The sequence below is a fragment of the Mobula hypostoma genome, chromosome 6 (genome assembly GCF_963921235.1).
Source record: "Mobula hypostoma chromosome 6, sMobHyp1.1, whole genome shotgun sequence".
Lineage (NCBI taxonomy): Eukaryota > Metazoa > Chordata > Chondrichthyes > Myliobatiformes > Myliobatidae > Mobula > Mobula hypostoma.
The window spans coordinates 129,420,880-129,438,176 of NC_086102.1; the positions used below are offsets into that span (position 1 = coordinate 129,420,880).

Consider the following 17,297-nt stretch of genomic DNA (forward strand, 5'->3'; position numbering starts at 1 on the left):
TTACAGCATTTTGATTTAACAATATCTCTAATACTTTGCATATACAGCAAAGTGACATAACATACTACCATTAGTTCCTCTCGACCAGGGGTTCCCGACCTTTCGTTATGCCACAGACCAATACCATTAAGCAAGGGGACCATGGACCATAGTTTGAAAATCCCTGCTCTAGGCATAAAAGCACTTTGAAGTATTGCTTAACAACTATCCCTTTGTTTAGCAGAGCTCTGTCTGTTACATTTGTCCCATGGCTTGCAGCATAGTGATTGATATGGTTATATTAGGAAATCCATACAATGGACATTGCTTCTGTAAGCATGTCTTCCAGTTGTATTTTTAAATGGAAATTAGCTTTCATAGTAGTTCCATTAAACATATTTTCTACATGGATGGCAATGACCCTTAATTATGGGAGGTCTGATCAAAGATCTTGGTCTGCAAAATCAACTCAATTTCCGTCCCCATAGATGCTGCCAGATTTGCCAAGTACTCCCAGAATTTCTTGTTTTCATTGTACATTTCCAGCATCTAGTTTTTATTGTTTTTTGATTAGGTAGTAATTCTTATTCAGAGGTAGCAACATAGTTCACAAGATTTCAGTCAATTCTAAAGCAAGATAGTTAATGGAACAGCACAAAATGCTGGAGAAACTCAGCAAGTCAGGCAGCACCCATGAAGGGAAATGGACAGTTGACGTTTCAGTTCGAGACCAATCATCCAATAAAAGGATGGAGGGGGCGGGAATGGGAACAAGAGCTGGCAAGTAATGAGGGGTCTCAACCCAAACTGTCAACTGTTCATTTTCTTCTACAGATGTACACCGACCCTTCAAGTTCCTCCAGCATTTTGTGATTTTGTGTATTGCCTCCAGATTCCATCATCAATAGTATCTTGTGCTTAAAGTTCATGGAACAATCCAGAGATAGTGGTGCAACATAAAATATTGATTCTGGGAAAGGTGCCTAGTGTAGTCGGGTGACACAGTAGTGAAGCAGATTGCGTAACACGATTATAGCAGCAGCTGTAATTCCCACCACTGTCTGTAAGGAGCTTATACATCGAGGGGATGGGTTTCCTCCAGGTGCTCCAGTTTCTTGCCACATTCTAAAGATATACAGTCGGATTAGTGAGTTGTGCACATGGAACTTTCATGCACAACAGTCTCTAGAGTTAACAGAGAATGGTGCAAAAACCAAAACAAAACATCCAGTGAGCTGTAGTTCTGTGGGCTATAACACCTTATTAATGAGAGAGGTCAGAGGAGAATGGAGAGACTGGTTCAAGCTGACAGGAAGTCGACAGTAAATCACATTATAACAGTGGCAAGGTTGAACCTTGAAGTGGATGGGCTACAACAGCGAAGATCACAGTGGACTCCACTCCTGTACCTAATAAAATGGCCACTGTTTGGATGTACATGTGACAAATAAAACTAATCTTCAGTGATTTAATAACATACCTCAACAATCATCTTGACAGTTGGCAAAGTTGTGGCGAGGTTCTGAGGATGAGGTGGTCGCACAGCAACAGGTACACATCCTGCATACAGACACCCGTAGAAAGTTATTATAAGGTCGATACCTGCAAGAAGAGACAGAATGAGGTTGTTTGTTTAGTAATGTAGAGACAACAATATTTAATGACAATTGTTAGACAAAAAATTAATGTAAATCCCTGCAAATGGTTTGGAAATGAAATTGGGTCATCAGTATGCATTCAAGTATTACAGAATATACACTTATGAAGCAAGAGCTGGTTGACACCATTCTTCCAGGATAAATCTGCAGGACAAAATTTATTAGTGCAGAATGAAATCCATTTCTGATAATTAAACTGTCAGAGTCTCACAGATCTGGACATATAAACATAAGTTCTGTTATATGTTCCCCAGTAGCCCTTGCCTCCTTACCGTACATGACTAAATTGCAGCTTCAAAGCATTGCTTTGATACATTATTAAAATAGCTTAAAATCAAAAACAGCTTTTATATGGGCTGTGTGTGTGAAACTTAACATGATTGGAAATTAAACTGAGCAATTAAAAAATTAAACACTTAATTGAAGAACAAATAAGGGACTATTAACCACTGCATTAATAATCCCCCAACTGCCAATTTTTAATGAGCAAAATGTGCAAATGGTGTGTTGCTGCAGTGGTAGAAATATCTGCTCAAGAAATACCCTCAACTTCAGCATTGCTCGCTCATTGTATCAACATATGAAGTCACTCATGGACAAGAGTTAATATTACTGAGTCACCAAAAGACAAGATAGCATGATCTAGCATTTGAAAACAATGGAAAATTGGCAGCAATTGTTTTTCAACCCGTTTCTGCATCGCGATGCCTTGAAACCCTCAACAGTACTTTTTGTCATAAATTCTTCTGTTTCTCATCCCCATACTTTCCTGTGGCAACATCATTTGAAGGAACACCAAGTTTCACCTGCATGCAGATTAACATTCAAATCTCCACTCTCTGGATTATTTCACTATCTCAGATTAGTCATAAAACTAACCTAACATCCAATATTACTTGAATAAGAAAATCCTATAAATAAAGTTTGCCATCTCAGTGCTTTGCTTGACAATTCTTAAAAGGTTAAGGCATGATTTTTAATTGGACAACATTGATTTGCTCTGTCCTACCGCTGTTGAACTTCTTATAAGGGTCTTTTTTTTTGCCAGTGGGGGGAGGAGGAATCGTTGCTTGCTGCTGCTTACGTGCGGGAGGGAGGGGAACGGGGGGGGGGGACTTTGGGGTTCTCACAATTATCTGTCATTCATTCTTTGGGGGCACTCCTCTGTTTTCCTGAATGGTTGCAAAGAAAAAGCATTTCAGGATGTACATGTATACATTTCTCTGACATTAAATCTACCATTGAAACTTCTGTTATCTCCATTCTTGACCTTTTCCAATACTGCCACCCTGGATTTCTATTTCCATAAGTTAATACACAACTAAGGCACTACCAGCGATAATTTCCTCACTCCCAAGTCTTGGCCACCAAAAGCAAATACCTTTGCTTGCTGACAACGTCTTTAAACTCATCATATGTCTGTCCTTGGGCTCATGTTCACTGATTTGCACAAAGTTCTTTCACTCCGAGAATCTTCTAGATTTATGTGCACCTTAACCAGTAGATTTGTCACGCCCAATTTTAATCACTTCACCATAATGACTGTGCTTTCTAACGCTTGGAATTTTGGCTCTTGAATTCCTTTATAAACTTCACAGCTTCTTTACCTCTGGTAAATTGCGATCAGAGCAGTTTTGGGCCCCATATCTTATAAAAGATGTGCTGGCACTGGAGGGGGTCCAGAAGAGGTTTATGAGAATGATTCTGGGAATGAAAGGGTTAAAGTCTGAGGAGTACTGGGCCTACACTGACTGGAGTTTAAAAGAATGGGGGGGGGGGAAGATCTCACTGAAACATACTGAATATTGAAAAACCTAGATAGAGTGTATGTGGAAAGGATGCTTCCATTAGTAGGAGTCGAGGACCAGAGGACACAGCATCAGCATACAAGGATGTCTATTTAGAACAGAGATGAGGAGGAACTTACTTAACCAGAGGGTGGTGAATCTGTGGAATTCATTGCCACAGACAACTGTGGAGGCCAAGTTATTGGGACACACTTGATTAGTAAGGGTGTCAAAGGTTACAGGGAGAAGACAGGAGAGTGGAGGTGAGAGGAAAAATAAATCTAACAAGATTTAATGGCAGAGCAGACTCAATGGGACAAATGGCCTAATTCTGCTCCTATGTCTTAGGGTTTTATTGTCTCTCCCTCATGCTTTAAAATACTCTTTAAAAACTCTCTTTAACCAAACATATGGTCATTTGCAGCCCAAAGTAAATTTTGCTCGACAATGAAATATCCTAAGATGCTTAATGGAAATATGAATTGTTTACAATTAGATGCAAATAGTGATTGATGAACTCATTTCGGAAATTTCAAAGAAACAGAAGTGAACCTCATCGGACTCAGATCAACAATAAAACAGAGGGTAAATTGATTTTACTCATATGATATAATGAACAAAATAACATATACAATGAATTTTAATCAATCTCAATGTCAAACAACAGGTAAAACTTCATGCCACATTCACAGGCAGAATAAACACACATTCCTTGTTGACAACTTTTCAATTAGTTTATTCTCTAAAACTTGTTGCATCAAACTTAGAGCAGAGAACACTTAAGTTCAGAACCTAACTTCCTTAACAAACAGTTATTCAGCTGATGTCTAAACCTTAACCTATGAGACGAAGGTGCCTAGTCACTATGCTTGGATTGCCCTGCCACACTACTTAGTACACACCTTTCCCTAGATTTTGGCTCTGGATACTCATCCCATCGAAGATCATAATTATATAAATCCAAGACATCATCTCTTAATATCTTTTGCTTCACATGACAGAGAATACAGGAAGCACCATCTCTGTAGCCAGCAAATCTAGATACAATCCATCATAAAACAAATTCTATACTGCATTCACTCAACTGCTGTGCAAGTAGTATTTCATGAGCCAAGATGACTTCAACATTCAAATGCAAGTTAATGCGAACTAGCCTGTGAGCCAAAAATTTCTTGAGGCAGCATGGTAGTGTAGCAGTTAGCTCATTGCTTTACAGTACCAGCAATCATCGATGGGGTTCAATTCTCACCAATGCCTGGAGGGACTTTGTATGTTATCCCTGTGACTGCATGGGTTTCCTCCGGATGCTCTAGTTTCCACTCATATTTCAAAGGCATACAGTACAGGTTAAGATTACTAAGTTCTGGCCATGCTGTGTCAGTGGAGGAAGCATGGCTACACTTGCAAGTTGCCCATTACAACTGGTTTGAATAGATGCAAACACCATATTTCAGTATATGTTTCAATGTACATGTGCCAAATATAGCTAATCTTTGTCTTTATACAAATTAGAATTCCTAAGAAAGAGTGAATAAATATTCATGAATTTAACTGGAGTTACCCAATTCAACAAAATTAAAACTTTCGTGTGGTTGAAGCAAATTTTGCTAACAATTAGATCAAACAAGTGGAACATTTGCCCCATTACCTGGTGGATAAACCAATGCCACATGGTCCCCAGTATTGAGACGCCCCTTTTCCAGCAAGGCTGCAGCAACTCTCTCAGCTCTCTTGTGCAGTTGTATACACGTAGCTGTATTCACTACAGTGCCCTGATGGGAGAAAAATAAAATTTACCACTTTATCAATTCATGACAGAGGAAGCTGCTGTCACAAATCTTCTTGTACATTATCGTGGAGTGCCTTGATAAGAACTCTCAATATATTCAACCAATATCTTGCACCCATCTACCTCATCACAAAAATATCATCCACATATTTAATAACCCACAATACCTCATTAAAAGGTTAAGGGCCTTCCTTTTATGGCATTGCTCAAGGACATGTCACGTTGAACTGTCTTTCAATGGACATTATGTTTCCAAACAGCTTTTTTTAAAAAAAAACGCTGCAGAGTTTAAAAACAAAATTAACAAAAGCCAAGGCCAGTGTCTCATTGTTGTTTGGTCAAAAAATTGTTCAAAGCAAAGAAAGCTTTTCCTTCAGGCCATCAATCAAATGCACCTGGCATTCACTTTTAAATTGTTTTACAACCACAAAAATTGACTGACATATGGCATGTGATGCTAAGAGCATCATTTGTTATAGATAATGATAACCGTCTCACACTGCTGCTGATACAAGTTATATATACAGGTGCATTATAGAAGGTAAGCAGTAAGAAGTTAACCCTTATGATCTTCAAAATTTAAGTGCAAATGATTTTTAACATCAGAGTAATACAGGTTGCTGGTTTCCATTAGATTTTGACGAACTTTCATTTGGTATGATAAAGCCATTTGAAAGCAACACTTGGACAAACAATGTGGTGTTGGGCAATGTGCATTACTCAAAATACGTTAATATAAGAGAATCAAAAATATTCAAAACCCATGATGCAATTTAAGCTCAGGGCATTAAAATTCAACTGAAATCACTGCACAAGTATTGAATTGAATTGAACTGAATTGACTTTATTACTTACATCCTTCATATACATAAGGAGTAAAAATCTTTATGTTACATCTCCATGTAAATGTGCAATATGCAAATTATAGTAATTTATAATAAATATTATATATAACAGGATTGTCAATATAATATAGAAATACAGTTAGAGTCAGCAAAAATTAGGCAGTCTGATGGCCTGGTGGAAGAAGCTGTCCTGGGGCCTGTTGGTCCTGGCTTTTATGTTGTGATACCGTTTCTCGGATGGTAGCAGCTGGAACAGTTTCCACCAAGTACTCAGTTTCCACCAATTATTCTTCAATGTTAATTTACGACTCTCACATTCCACTACAGCTAAATGGATCCTGCAGTCCAAATGACATGACTAAACATACAAAATAAGATAACTGAGTAACTCTTATTTTCACTTTAATACCTTAAGTATAAAATAAGTTGCTTTTTAACAGACCTTGGCATTCAGGAGGAGGAAAAGAGGATGGTCTGGAGTGGTCTGAGCACGCCAATGCAATACATCTGCCAAAAACAAAAACTGAGAAAAGAAACAATGTTATTTATCAGTCAAAGCCAGTGCAGACATCAAGTACATTGCTAAAATACAGCAACAAATGCATGTTGCCAACAAGCATTTTATCATAATAAAATGCATCAACTTGCAAGACAATACAAAAAAAAACAAAAATAAACTCCATAAAACAAACATACTCAGGGAAGTTACTTTTAGCTAGAGTTACTAAGGTGTGCAGAAAGAAGGGAGAAGATGAACAAAGGAGAAAACTGTTCTGGTTTCTAGTACAGAATCACAATAAATAATAACTATGAATTCCTCCCAAAGGAACTATTACTTGCAATATTTGCTCCTGACAAATTTGTACAATAGTGCATCACATAGCAACAGTGGAGTTTCAGCTACACTAACAACTTACACTGAGAAACAAGAGCTGAATGCAATATGAACAGTTGCCTTTCTTCAAGCCAGCATCAAGCCTTGAGCTTTTGATAAGGTCCCTTCATACTTACTGCTGCTTATAAAGTCAGGGTCAAAATAATTAACCACAGGATTTTTTTTTTTAAAGCTTTCACATTCTGCGATAAAAATACTTTTCCCCTAAACCTATGGCCATCAGATAGAGTCAGTGCTGGCCATTCATGGCCTTGTGCTTGTGCTGGCTAGTTTGTTCACATGGTTGAGGAGGGAGGTGAGGAAGCTATCCCAGTAACCTGGTTAATATTTATCTGACAATCAGTACCACTAAAAACATTATTTGGTCATTGTCACAATTTACTCTGGGAGCTTGCTGTGTTGAACTTGGCTGCTGCAATCCCCACATGTGCAATAGGATCAACCTTCATGGATTGCTTTCCCATCTGATATTACATCCCAAATTCAAATCAGGCACTATTCTTGCTAAAATTCTTCAAGAATTTAAGAACATAGGCGTATGCAATCAAAATGAAAGAAATTTTAAAAAAAATACATTTCAGCCAAATATTTTGGGCAGTAAAATAGTACCTAATGCTCTTGGCACAAAATCCCTATCACATTCCATGGCCTACAGTGCATCCCTGTCCAAGTATGCCTTGATTTTAAAATTCTTGTCTTTGATTCCAGGGCCCGACAAGAATTTGAATCCCCATGGCTCAAATACTCCAGAGCTACTATCATTTATGAGCACTATATGAGAATGGGAACTGGAACTATTTCTCTCCTAGCTTGTTTTTCTCATTTAATTTCTGTAATACATGCTAAAATGCTTATGTTATACAAGGGGTAGAGAACAACTCAACCACTTCATAGTACAAGTTCCGTTGTAAGTTGTAACAAGTCTAATGACAACCTAAAGCCTGAACAAGTGTAACATATAATTAACAGCACACAAAAAACCTTACCTTCCGAGCCTGATCATTGTCTTCAAACTGTGTGACATCCCTGCCCGAGGCCTGTGCCATTCGCTTTCCTGCCACAAGGTTACCAACTATCATGGAAGCAGGACCCACTTCTGTATGCAACAAATAATACAAGAAAAGGCATTATTATTCACTGGATTAACCCAGCATAACCCCAGCTAGGTTATTAACAGGGAAAGAACGGAACCACTTGACTGATGCACATTTTAGATTAACTACTTCCCAGAATATAATACTCAAAAACAGAATTACAAATTTAAGTCATAAGTAATTGAAAAACAGAAGGCTATATTTTTTGTAATTATATTTCTTGCTAACATAATTTAAAAAGATGAAAGATAGGATTTTTAAATTTTTTATTTTTGATATGTGGGTATGTGGGCATCATTATCAGCACCAGCATTTATCATTCATCCATAATTGCCCACAGTGTCAAAATGCGGCAGAACTTCCGTTAGAGTTAATCCCATACTTTTAAGTAGGGAGTTCCAGGGAGTAGATCCAGCAACAATGCAACAGTGGTAATATACAGTGGATTCCAATTAATTGGGGCACGTCAGGACCAGTACATTTCGGCCTAATTAAGCAGCTGCCTCAATTCGCCAAAGTTTCATGGAATTTATTATAAAGGTATATAAAAGGACAAACTACTGAGTAACAAGTTATGTATTTAAATGAAACACAGAACAAAGTAGAACACTACCAATGTTATAATACCATAAAACTGTATTAGTTTCTAATTCATCCAGTTTTTTGGTTGATTGTAAATAAACAAAATCAGTGCAGACCCCTAGTGCAGATAATGAACTGCCTTCATACAATACTTTCAATGACTACATCCTCCAAGTCCTCATTTTCATTGTAACATTCAAGATGATTGTAGATACTTTCAAATTCTTCATAGTTCCTAACTTGTTGAAGCAGTGAAATCGTTTCATTTTCACTCTCCACCATTTCTGGCATCTCCAAGCCTCAATGCTTGAATCTGCAGTGAGCAAAACAGTTCTGAATTGTCTTTCTGCTTATTTCTTGTTGATCATTGCTTTTTGATCAGAAACACACGCAACGGATACTATTTAGAAACTGTACGTTCTAAGCATGGTATAGTGCCTAAAAGTCACAAAAGTGCACTCAACTGACACTTGTTAGAAAATGTTTAGCAACAGTCTCCTGTCCCAATTAAGTGGCATAGTATCCCAAACAAACATAGTGAATTCCGGCTATTTAAAAAAAAAATCAGACTCAGGTTTAACATTATTGGCATATGTCAAGAAATTCGTTAACATTACAATGAAATACATGACAAATATAGAGCAAAAACTGAATTACAGTAAGTATATATATGTCTATTAAATAGTTAAGTTAAAATAAGTCTTGTAAAGAAAGAAAAACAGTAGAGAGGTAGTGTTCACCAGTTCAATGTCCATTTAGAATTTGGAGGGGAAGAAACTGTTTCTGAAATGTTGAGTGTGTACCTTCAGGCTTCTGTACCTCCTTCCCGATGGTAACAATGAGAAGAGGGCATGTCCTGGGTGGTAGGTATAATGATATACACCGTCTTCCTAAGGCACTGCTCCTTGAAGATGTCTGGAGACTATGGAGGCTGGCTAATACACATGATGGAGCTGACTAACTTTACAAGTTTCTGCAACTTACTTCGATCTTGTGCAGTAGCCACCACACCCCCCCCCCAAACAGACAGTAATGCAGCCAGTCAGAATGTTCTCCATGGTACATTTTGTAAAAGTTTGAGTGTTTCAGTTAACAAACCAAATGTCCTCAAATGCTGAATGAATTATAGTCACAGTTTTGCCTTCTTTATAGCTGCATCAATATGTAGTATCCAGATTAGATCTTCAGAGATCTTGACACCCAAGAACATGAGATTGCTCATTCTCGCCACTTCTGATCCCTCTATGAGGATTGGTTTGTGTTCCCTCATTGTACCCTTTCTGAAGTCCACAATCAGCTCTTTGGTCTTGATGACGTTGACTATAAGGTTGCTGCTGCGACGACACTCAACTAACTGGTATACCTCGCTCCTGTATGCCCTTTCATCACCATCTTACATTCTGCAAACAATGGTTGTATCATCAGATTTATAGATGTCATTTGAGCTGTGCCTAGCCACATAGTTGTGGGTGTAGAGAGAGTAAAGCAGTGGGCTAAGCACAGACTCCTGTAGTGTGTCAGTGTTGATTGTTAGTGAGGTGGAGATGTTATTTCCAATCAACACAGACTGTGGTCTTCTGGTTAGGAAGCTGAGGATCCAGTTGCAGAGGGAGACAGAGGACTAGATTCTGTAGTTTTTCTATCAGGATTGTAGGAATAATGGTGTTAAACACTGAGCTGTAGTCAATATACAGCATCCCAACAAAGGTATTTGCATTGTCCAGATGACCCAAGGCTGCATGGAGAGTCATTGAGATCGCATCTGTTGTAGACCTATTATGGCAATAAGCAAATTGCAGTGGGTCCAGCTCCTTCCCGAGGCAGGTGCAGATCATTTCATCACCACAGATGTGAGTGCTACTGGACGACAGACGTTAAGGCAGCTCATGCTGCTCTTCTTGGGCACTGGTATAATTGTTGCCCTTTTGAAGTGATGGGAACTTCCAGCAGTAGCAATGAGAGACTGAAGATGTCTTTGAATACCCCCACCAGTGAGTTAGCACAGGTTTTCAGAAGCTTACCAGGTACTCCATCGGGCCCAGCAGCCTTGTGCGGGTTCACCCTCTTGAAAGAGGGCCTGAAGTCGGCCTCTGAGACAGAGATCACAGGGTCACTGGATGCTGCAGAGATCCTCATAGCTGTGATTTCATTTTTCCTTTCAAAGCAAGCATAAAAGGCTTTGATATCTCTTGACAGAGAAGTATCGCTGCCACTCATGATGTTGGGTTTGGCTTTGTAGGAAGTAATGGCCTGAAAACCCTGTCAGAGTTGACGTGCATCTGATGACACCTCCCGCGTCTCTTGGAATGTTTCTTCACTCTTGAACTAGCCCTCCACAAGTCATAACTGGTTTTCTTATACAGGCCTGGGTCGCCAGACTTAAATGCTACAGATCTTGCTCTCAGCAAACTACGAACCTCCTGGTTCATCCTGGGCTTTTGGTTAGGGAATGTACAGTAAGTTTTCATAGGAACACTCTCATCCACACAGGATTAAATGAAGTTGGTGACAACTGTGGCATATTCATCCAGACTTAAAGATGACCCCCTGAGTTCAGCCAAGTTCACCGATTCAAAGCATCGGTAAGGGCTCCTATGCCTCCCAGGCCCATACCTTCTTGGTCCTCACTACTGGTTCTGCAGTCTCCGCCTATACTCAGGAAGCAGAAGTAGAGCCAAGTACAGATGATCAGATTTACCAAAGTGTGGACATGGGATAGCACGGTAGCTACTCTTGAACTTAGTGTAACAGTGGTTCAGTGTGTTATTTCCTCTGGTACTATAGGTGATTTGTTGATAATAATTAATTAGTGACTTTATCAAGTTTGCTTGGGTAAAATCCCCCATAATAATGGTGAAGGCATCAGAATGTATTGGTTCATACTTGTTGGTTACATCGCTCAGTTCGCCTAGAGATTGTTTGACATTGGCCACCGCCACCAAAACGATCGCTGAAATCTCCCATGGCGGTAAAATGGCCGGCACTTAACTGCAAGGTATTCCAGGTCTGGTGAGCAATATTGGGATGTCACATTAGTACACCACAAGGAATTGATCATGAGGCATACACCTCCACCTCTGCTTTTGAAAATCTCAATCGATCTATCTTGATGGTGTATTGTGAACTCATCTATTCGAATTGCTGTGTCCAGTACAGAAGGGGTTAACCAAAATTCAGTAAAACGGACGATGCAAGCAGTCCTTTCTTTTCTTTTTAAATCTTTTTATTGAATAAGTATACAAAAAGGTAAACCATATAAACATTAATACAATGTTAAAATATAATAGAATTCCAGAAGGTATCAATACCAAAAAAAATACTACAATGTAATTTAAACATAAAAAACCAAGATAACATAATAGTATACTAAATTTTATATATATATCAATGGAAAAAAAAAGAAAAAAAAACCCCCAAAAAAAACCCACCGTGCAACTAACTAAAAGCAAAGCAAAGCAATGGGCTAACTTGAAACCAAACAGAGTTAAACGTAAAATCACGTCCTCAATCCCGACCTCCTTTAAAAACAGTGAAAAAAAACAAGAAGGGTATGTATTACATTAAATGAAAGTATCGAATAAAAGGTCCCCAAATCTGTTCAAATTTAAATGAAGAATCATAAAGGTTGCTTCTAATTTTCTCCAGATTCAAACATAAAATCATCTGAGAGAACCAAAAAAAGGTAGTTGGAGCATTAAGCTCTTTCCAATGTTGTAAAATACACCTTTTCGCCATTAAAGTAAGAAATGCGATCATTCTACGGGCTGAAGGGGAAAGATTACTAGAAATTTTAGGAAGTCCAAAGATAGCAGTAATAGGGTGAGGAGAGATATCTATATTTAATACCTTAGAAATAATATTAAAAATATCTCTCCAAAAAGTTTCCAAAGTAGGACAAGACCAAAACATATGAGTTAAAGAGGCTATCTGCCCCGAACATCTATCACAAAAAGGATTAATATGCGAGTAAAAACGCGCTAACTTATCTTTGGACATATGTGCTCTATGAACCACTTTAAATTGAATTAGGGAATGTTTAGCACAAATAGAGGAAGTATTAACTAATTGTAAAATCTGCCCCCAATCATCCACAGAAATGGTGAGCCCCAATTCCTGTTCCCAATCTACCCTAATCTTATCAAATGGAGCTTTCCTAAGTTTCATAATAATATTATAAATCATAGCCGATGCACCTTTCTGACATGGATTGAGGTTAATTATCGAATCTAAAATATATGTAGGAGGAAGCATTGGAAAGGAAGAAAGTATAGTACTTAGGAAATTTCTAACTTGTAAGTATCTAAAAAAATGTATTCTTGATAAATTATATTTATTAGATAATTGTTCAAAAGACATAAGGGAACCATCTAAAAATAAATCCAAAAACCGTAAAATACCCTTAGTCTTCCAGGTTTGAAAAGCGCGATCCGTAAAGGAGGGAGGAAAAAATATGTTACCTAAAATAGGAATCGCTAACCCGAATTGATTAAGATCAAAAAATTTTCTGAATTGAAACCAAATGCGCAAAGCATATTTAACTATCGGGTTAGAGACCTGCTTAAGGCGTTTCGAATCAAAAGGGAGAGAGCAGCCTAAAATAGAGCCAAGTGTATAACCCTGAACAGATTGTAGTTCCAATGCTACCCATTTAGGAATAGATAGTATATCCTGATCAAGTAACCAAAATTTCATATGTCGAATATTAATAGCCCAATAATAGAATCTAAAGTTAGGTAATGCTAAACCTCCATCTCTCTTAGCTTTCTGTAAATGTATTTTACCCAGTCTCGGTTTCTTATTCTGCCAAATAAATGAAGAAATTTTAGAGTCAACTTTATCAAAGAAAGATTTTGGAACAAAAATTGGTAATGCCTGAAACACATATAAAAATTTTGGCAAAAAAAACATCTTAACTGCATTAATACGACCAATCAAAGTTAAATATAAGGGAAACCATTTAGATGAAAGATGAGTAATATGGTCTATTAATGGTAAAAAGTTAATCTTAAATAAATCTTTATATTTACAAGTAATTTTAATCCCAAGATAAGAAAAATAATTATCAATCAATTTAAATGGAAATTTATAATATAAGGGAAGATGTTTATTAATCGGAAAGAGTTCACTCTTACTAAGATTTAATTTATAACCTGAAAAAAAACCAAATTGTGCTAATAACTCTAAAACAGCAGGAATGGATTTCTCAGGATTAGAAATATATAACAGTAAATCATCAGCATAGAGTGATAATTTATGGGACTTTAATCCCCGAGTTATCCCAGTAATATTTGAAGATTCTCGAATGGCAATTGCAAGAGGTTCTAATGCAATATCAAATAATAGGGGACTAAGAGGACAGCCTTGTCGAGTACCTCGAAAGAGAGGAAAAAAAGGTGAGTTTAAAGAGTTAGTACGAACCGAGGCTACAGGGGAATGATATAACAGTTTAATCCAGGATATAAATTTCAAGCTAAAATTAAACATTTCAAGCACCTTAAATAAATAAGGCCATTCTACTCTATCAAAAGCTTTCTCAGCGTCTAAAGAAATAACACACTCAGGAACATTTTGTGAGGGAGTATAAACAATATTTAACAATGTACGAATATTATAAAAAGATTAACGACCTTTAATAAAACCCGTTTGGTCTTCCGAAATAATAGAAGGAAGTACTTTTTCTAGTCTATTTGCTAATAACTTAGAAAAAACTTTAGAATCAACATTTAATAAAGATATTGGTCTATAAGATGCACATTGAGCAGGGTCTTTATCCTTCTTTAGTATTAAAGAAATTGACGCTCTATTAAAAGATTCAGGAAGTTTACCAAGTTTCAGAGAAGCCTCAAAGACCCTACAGAGCCAAGGGATCAATAAAGAAGCAAAACATTTATAAAATTCAACGGTAAACCCATCCGGGCCAGGAGCTTTCCCCAGATTCATAGAAAAAATAACATTCTTAATCTCATCCATAGTAATGGAAGTATCTAATATAGAAGACATATCCTGTGAAATCTTAGGGAAGTCTAACTTATCTAAAAAATCATTCATATATTTAGAATCTCGAGGAGACTCTGATTGATATAAAGAAGAATAAAAATCACAAAAGGTTTGATTAATCCCCACATGATCCAGTATCAATCGATCATTTTGGTCATAAATCTGATTGATTTGAGATTTAACATAATTAGATTTCAATTGATTAGCCAGCAGCTTGCCAATTTTGTCACTGTGAACATAAAATTCACTTCTTGTTTTCTTTAATTGGTTTACAATCGAGGACGATATTAATAAACTGTGTTCCATTTGAAGTTCAGTTCTTTGTTTGTATAACTCCTCAGAAGGAGCCATAACATATTTCTTATCAATTTCTTTAATCTTGTCCACAATTGCCATCTCCTCCTGCTTCTGTTTCTTCCTCAAAGCAGCAGAATACGAAATAATCTGACCATGAATATAGGCTTTAAAAGTGTCCCAAAGAGTGTTAACCGAGATATCCTCTGTATGATTAATTGTAAAAAAAAGCTCAATCTGTTCATTCATAAAGTTAACAAAGTCCGAATCCTGAAGCAACAGCGAATTAAAACGCCATTGTCTATTATTTTGTATATTGGCCATAATTTTAATAGAAAGCTTAAGTGGAGCATGATCCGAAATGGTTATAGAATCATAATCACATTTAATCACTGAAGGAATAAGACGAGAATCAATAAAAAAATAATCAATTCTTGAATAGGAATGATGAACATGTGAAAAGAAGGAAAAATCTTTTTCCTGAGGATGCAGAAAACGCCAAATGTCCGTCGACCCAGAATCAGAAAGGAAAAAGTTAATCAAAGTTGCAGATTTATTAGGTAAGGTCTGTAAAGGAGCCGAACGGTCCAAAGCTGGAGACAAACAGGTATTAAGATCTCCGCCCCAGATCAATGAAAACTCGTTCAAATTCGGAAACTGATTAAACAATGATTTATAAAATTCCGGACAATCCATATTAGGAGCATAAACATTAACCAAAACTACTTTTTTATTAAATAGTAAACCACTAACCAATAAAAATCTACCATTCGGATCAGAAATAATATCCTGTTGTATAAAAGTAACTGAGGAATCTATAAAAATAGAGACGCCTCGAATCTTAGCATTGGAGTTCGAATGAAATTGTTACCCCTTCCAGAATTTAAAAAAACGTAGTCTGTCCCCCCTCCGTACATGGGTCTCTTGTAAAAATAAAATTTGTGCTTTAAGTCTCTGGAACACTTTAAAAACTTTTTTCCTTTTAATAGGATGATTAAGACCATTAGTATTCCAGGAGACAAAATTAATAATAGACTCCATAAATCCTAAAGTCAACCCACATCGAGGGGGATTGACGATAGGCTCGACCCACGAACCCAGAGAGGAAACAGAACATACAAAAGATACCGGGAAAAAGGACGCAACCAGTACTTCAATAATGTATATAGCCCAAAGAGAAAAAAACTAAAACGTGAAGCCCCTCCCACCACCCCCGCCCCAAGACTCCAAGGCAAAATCTAAAGCAGACCCGCCGGAAAGAAGCAAGCGCTAAAACTACCCCCATGACTTCCGGTATACGCTCCCTAAAAAAAAGGTATAAATATGAAAAAGATCAGCTAATTGTAAAACAGTAAAAAAGTAAAAAAAAAAGGTAACTCAATTAAAATACACACACAACAGAACAAAAGCCAGAAAATATATATTAAAAAAAACCCACAATAAACCCCAAACCCATGAATAAACAAAAAAACAAGAAAAAATAAGATTATTAACATAAACTAGTTATAAAAAGCAAAACAAAATAAAATTTTTAAAAAAACTACAAAATTTAAGGCCACACAGGAAATACGTAAGATGACAAACAGGAAGTAACCACCCAAAATCCCCTGGGAAAAGAAAGAAATGACGCAGTTAAAAAGAAAGTTTAGCAACCATATTAAGAAATCAAAAAAATAAACTTTTCTGCCCAAATAGGGCACGAAAAAGTTAAAACCAACCAATGCACAGCCTCCGATCAACGGAGATAATTTAAAAAAATGGCAATTAAGATGTTGAAGGTGACAATTGATCCAGATAACTCTGGGCATCCGATGGAGAATCAAAAAAACGAAGGACTCCATCTGACATGCGAATCCTTAGACGTGCAGGGTACAGCAGCGCTGGTCTTAAATCCATCTTATAGAATTCCGACATCACAGATCTGTAGCGAACCCGTTGGTCCCAGATTGGTTTACTGAAATCTTCCACGAATCGGAACTTAAGATCCGAAAAATCAATAAAACCTTTAGATCGAGCGAATCGAAACAGTCTCTCCTTATCTTGAAAGTAATGAAAACGTAAAATAACATGCCTAGGTCTATCTGACCTAGACGAGTGTGATGGGATTCTGTGAACACGATCCAGTAGCGGTGGTTGGTCAGGAAATACAGTAGGGAATGCATCTTTTAAAAGTTGAGAAAAAAACTTCATGGGGTTGTTAGATTCAACAGCTTCACGCACCCCAATCATTCGTAAATTCTGCCGACGCATCCTAGATTCCAAGTCAGAGTTTTTAAAAGTCAGAAAGTCAAGTTTCTTCTTCATTACATTAATTGTTTCTTCGATTTTCCCCATCTTAAGCTCACTTTGTTGCGCAGATTTTTGAAGATCAGACATA

The 17,297-nt window shown here is 37.2% G+C and overlaps 1 protein-coding gene across 2 annotated transcripts in view; it reads right to left on the minus strand.

The window, feature by feature from the left end:
• LOC134348396 (disco-interacting protein 2 homolog A-like) overlaps positions 1-17,297 on the minus strand; it is a 296,806-nt gene that overhangs the window by 37,678 nt on the left and 241,831 nt on the right. For both annotated transcript variants that reach the window (XM_063051696.1, XM_063051695.1), the window contains 4 exons: positions 7,940-8,049; positions 6,501-6,581; positions 5,073-5,196; positions 1,460-1,581 (listed from right to left, as the gene is read on the minus strand). In XM_063051696.1, the coding sequence (XP_062907766.1) occupies positions 1,460-1,581; positions 5,073-5,196; positions 6,501-6,581; positions 7,940-8,049 (437 nt within the window). The remainder of the gene's footprint in view (positions 1-1,459; positions 1,582-5,072; positions 5,197-6,500; positions 6,582-7,939; positions 8,050-17,297) is intronic.